This window comes from Sprattus sprattus (genome assembly GCF_963457725.1).
Source record: "Sprattus sprattus genome assembly, chromosome: 20".
Classification (NCBI taxonomy): domain Eukaryota; kingdom Metazoa; phylum Chordata; class Actinopteri; order Clupeiformes; family Clupeidae; genus Sprattus; species Sprattus sprattus.
In genome coordinates this window covers 21952295-21957294 of record NC_137918.1, presented here as the reverse complement: position 1 = coordinate 21957294, position 5000 = coordinate 21952295, and the positions used below count along the sequence as shown (strand labels likewise).

Here is a 5000-nt window from a genome sequence, read left to right as displayed (position 1 = left end):
AAGTGACTTTTATTTCTTGTCCTTGCTACAAAGACACTTGAGACCTTCAAGACGAAGTGCACGCTAAGAAGTGTCATTTTTTCTGCTGTATTATAGGTGAAGAAATACCATTCCAAGGAGGCAGAGAAACCCGGGAATATTTCGTGATTCAAGTGACCATCACCTCATTGTCTGGGTGGAAATAAAACACATTGGGGACACTCCTTTTGCAGTGAAGCAAAGTCGGATACAGCGTAATAAGTTACTGCAATTATGGTCATATTTATACAGGCCGCTGCTTTGAGTTTGTTGGTGGCTTTTCTCGGCGCGGTGGAGTCGCAGCCATGCCCGGCTCCGTGCTCCTGCACGGGGACCACGGTGGACTGCCATGGGCAAGGGCTGCGCAGCGTGCCGCGGAACATCCCCCGCAACACAGAGAGACTGTAAGGAGCTGTTTTTGTGTGTTGTTGATGTACTGAATGTTTACAGTAATGATCATTTTATTGGTAACAAACGAGCAGATATGTGAAGTGCCGCAGTAAGCGCTGATTTCTTAGCGTGTCATGAAGTTGTGAATGATTATGGTTGCGGTGCGCGCTGTTGCAGTGTAAAACCACGAGCGCGTCGGTGCGGTTAATCTGGACCCACGGGCCTCGGGACGGATCCAGAAACCAGTTGCCTGTACCAAACACATGAAAACAAGGACAGTTTTTTTTATAAGAGGTCCATATAAGCAAATTCTTACAGATAACCACTGTTTAACATAGTCTACCTGTCCATAGAGCCTACTTGAATTAATATAATTATTAACTGTATCATCACTTTTAAATGATTAAGATGGTTTCAGTAGTCGCCAGTTTTCTGTAGCTGTTCGTCACATAACGGGAAATCGCGAGCACATACATTGTTCAGTTAATTTATAAGTATGTGCTAACTTGAATTTTAATATGCTCCTCATATCGCCTATTTTTAAATGTATCTTTTAGCTGCAGTTAAAATGGGCTAATTGCCGTTGAAAAGCCTTTAAATTAGTTAGATGATTTATCTTGTATAAATGAAGCACATGGTTAATCTAAAATATAAATTCACTGTGTTGTTTATTCTAGATAATATAAACAAAATAGCCTTAGTATTAATTAAATGCCACGTTCAAGTAGACATCCGATTAAAACTCCTGATCCATAAGAAATAACCACTTTGGCGCGTAGCGGTTTTGCTGTAGCCTATAGTTCCGTTTACAAGTGTCCATTCCTTTTTCATTTTCTGCATATTTTGGTTCACGGAACCACTGTTGATTTCGTTTATTTGGTTTATCCGTCAAGTTCTTTCCACTTATTATTCTCGTCATGATTATCTCTCCGCAGGGATTTGAATGCAAACAACCTGACAAAAATCACTAAAGCAGATTTTGCTGGATTACGGCATCTCAGAGTTTTGTAAGTATTTCATTTCCATTTGCTTTAACTCAAATGAACCTTTCCATGAATTTTCTGTCAGAATACTCTTTTCTTGACTTTTAAAACCAACAACATTTAGATTGTATTATATAGCCTTGAAAGCGTCATGACTGTTTACTGAAGCATTTGATTCAATAATAATAAAAAACACTGAAATAGTTGCTTAATCAAGGTGACATTAATCCCTTGAGTAATACTAGCCTTTCAGAAATTCCAGCAATTCCCCCAATGCAGTCATCCCTTGTTTTGGGTGTAATATGTGATATCCTCTCTCAGTGAAACAATGCAGGAACAAGTTTGGACAGCCTGATTTAAGAAGCTATTAAAGGCATGATCTAGGAAATGCTCTGCTGACAAAGATAACATTGATTTGCCTAAGTGATTGCATTATTGGAATGTGCCCCGGTGTTTCTGTCGGGGATGGAATGTGTATGTGTGTGTGTGTGTGTATGTTTGTGGGTGTATGAGGGAGAGAAAGAGAGAGATCGTGTAAGAACAGGTTCTCTGTCACATCCTAAGGTCAGGATTCCGTCTCTCTCTCTCTCTCTCTCTCTCTCTCTACTTCTCTTCCTCTTCTCTTCTCCCCCTCCAGCGTGTGTCTGTGTGTGCAGGAGTTGCTTCTTGTGGCGGGGGTGTCGGGTGACTCCTCTCTCCTCGGGGTGGGGTGGGTTTGATGGGGTTCCTTCAGGTGGATGTAGGGGGTTGTCAATCATGTCACAGCTGCACAGAGGCACAACAGAGATGCACTGTATTCAGCCACTGCAGTGCAATTTCATTGAAAGTGCAACCCCTTATCCCTATGAGTTTGTTCCATGGGGGGGGGCATAGGGAACCTTTTGAACCCTTCACTTTCTCTCTCTCATTTTTTCATGTTGTCTGTTTCTTTTTTTCAGGCAACTGATGGAAAACAAAATCAACGCTATAGAGAGAGGAGCGTTCCAAGACCTCAAAGAGCTGGAGCGACTGTAAGTGTTAAAAAAAATAGAATGCTATTTACATTTAGACTTTTAGCAACCACGTACAATCACACACAAACAACTATACATATACTTCACACACCATGTACATTATACTGTTGCTATGGGACCCAAAAAAAGATGGCTGAAGAGGTTATGGAAGACAGTGAGGTGAAGTGAATGTCACTACACCCGTTCCTCAGCCTTTTTTTAAGATATACTGACATCATCTATTGCTTGAAGATTTCATGAGCATGTCTGTCGTTTCTCGTTAGCGTCCAGGTCACTGACCAGTGTCTGTAGTATTCCCGCATGGACCCACTATAAGGTCACAGGAAAACAAGTCCGTGTAATGTAACGCACACTGCACAAATACACCAGACATAAAGGCCCTGGACAAACCCCTGTGTATATATACGCGGTACCCTTGGCTGCCAGGGCTGCGCTGTGAAGTGATATGTGGCTTATCTGTGGGCCTTGACGTGAGCGGTTAGCGCTGCGGTTTGGCTGGCCTGTGTGCAGGATCGGCCCCCTTTGTTTGCCGGGGCTCAGGATCTCCTGATGGAGAGAGACATTGTTGTCTGACAGCCAATTCACCCCCGGGGAACACTGGAGACTATTGCACAGCCTAGTGCTTCCAGAATTACTCCAGAAACCTGAATTGCACCCAGAGGGCCTCTCTCTCTCTCTCTCTCTCTCTCTCTCTCCCTCTCTCTCTCCCTCTATCTCTCCTCTCTCTCTCTCTCTCTCTCTCTCTCTTTCTCCCTCTATCTCTCCTCTCTCTCTCTCTCTCTCTCTCCCTCTATATCTCCTCTCTCTCTCTCCTTCTCGCTCTCCCTCTATATCTCCTCTCTCTCTCTCCTTCTCGCTCTCTCTCTTTCTCTCTCACATACACCACTTTCTTTCTTTGTTCACTCATGTGCCACTCGTCCCCTTCTGCACGACACAGAATGAGGCAGGGATGTTTGCAGCGCTGGCAGTGTGATTGTTCATCTCTCATAAACTAATACCGTTACACACTCTGTTAGAAGGACCTCTCAAAGGAAAACCTATTTTTCAACATTGATGGTGATTTATGGGAGTCTATTGCCTGGTTCAATGTTCAATACTGTCATGGATTCACGGGCGAGAGGGACATATAAAATCATTTCACCACTGATCCCTAACCCCACTATTGCTAAACTGCCTTCTGAACTCACTCCACATCACATTGTGCCTATATACTCTCCATAAGTGCAGTGCATTTTTTAATCCCTGCTGCTGTGTGTGTGTGTGTGTATGTGTGTGTGTGTGTGTGTGTGTGTGTGTGTGTGTGTGTGTGTGTGTGTGTGTGTGTGTGTGTGTGTGTGTGTGTGTGTGTGTGTGTGTGTGTGTGTGTGCGCGCGCATTAGCAGAGCATCTTGAGTCGCATGTTGAAAAACACAGTTAAAGTCAGGGCTGTGAATGCACCCCACTGTGCAGGGAACAATGGAGGAGTGTCTCAGCATGTGTGTGTGTGTGTGTGTGTGTATAGTGTGTGAGTGTGTGAGCAGTAGTTAGTGTGTGTCTGTGTGTGTGTGTGTGTGTGTGTGTGTGTGTGTGGTTAGTGTGTGTGTGCGAGCACGCGGACCCTGAGCAAAGCTGCTCTGAAGGATCGGGCGTGACGGCCACACGCGGGGCCTCAGACTCTGGCCCCTGTTCAGCTCGGCCCCCGCGCTCACACACACACACACACACACACACACACACTCGCTCACAGGCTGCTCGGCTCACGCTGGCAGGTACAGCCCATGCCTATGCACTGCACACACACTATAGGCACGGTGCACGCATCCCCCTCCACCCACCCAGACCCAGGGCTCATCTCTCTCACTCCATCTCTCGTCCTCTCTTTCACTCCATCTCTCGTCCTCTCTTTCACTCGCACATTCTTCCTCGCCCCTCTTTCTCTTTTAAATCTCTTTCATTATTTCTTCTTCAACCCTGTCCCCTAGGTAGCACACTCCTTTCTTTAAGTTTCTTCTCTTGTCTTCTCCCTCTCTCTCTCTCTCTCTTTCTCTTTTTCTTTCCCTTTCTTCATCTCTCTGAGGCCCCCAGTTTGACTTGGCCCTTTGTTGAATCTCAGGAATGCAACAGTCTCTTTACTTTTAAGTCGCCCCCAAATCAGGAGAACCCATCACACTACACATTCATCCATTGACTTACAATGAAGCAATAAAAGCCTAAATCAAGTCGGTTGGTAATTGACCCCCTGTGCGTGTAAGTGTGTGTTTATCTGCGGGTCTAGCGAGCGAGCCTGAGATCATCGAGCCCCTGATCAGTGCCTGCACTGCATCCGCCGTCTGCGTTTTGATGTGCGGAACCTGCTTTGCTCGTTAGCCTAGAGCGGACGGCAGGCGGATTGCCTCAGGCAGCTTGATGTGGTCGCTGATTTATAAACTGAACTCTGCGTTGGCTCTCAGTTGGCCGATCCCTCCTGAAACCGCCAGCACGCTGTCTGCCTGGGACCCCCACTACTCGTGTGTGTGTGTGTGTGTGTGTGTGTGTGTGTGTGTCTGTGTGTGTGTGTGTGTGTGTGTGTGTGTGTGTGTGTGTGTGTGTGTGTGTGTGTGTGTGTGTGTGTGTCTGT

The 5000-nt window shown here is 45.8% G+C and overlaps 1 protein-coding gene across 1 annotated transcript in view; it reads left to right on the top strand.

The window, feature by feature from the left end:
• The window catches only part of slit2 (slit homolog 2), a gene marked incomplete at its 3' end in the record, with an annotated part of 125520 nt that overhangs the window by 493 nt on the left and 120027 nt on the right, over positions 1-5000 (top strand). The window contains 3 exon segments of the mRNA XM_080858864.1: positions 1-422; positions 1344-1415; positions 2330-2401. The exon segment at positions 1-422 is cut by the window's left edge and continues 493 nt beyond it. Of these exon segments, the coding sequence (XP_080714990.1) occupies positions 253-422; positions 1344-1415; positions 2330-2401 (314 nt within the window). The 5' untranslated portion in view covers positions 1-252.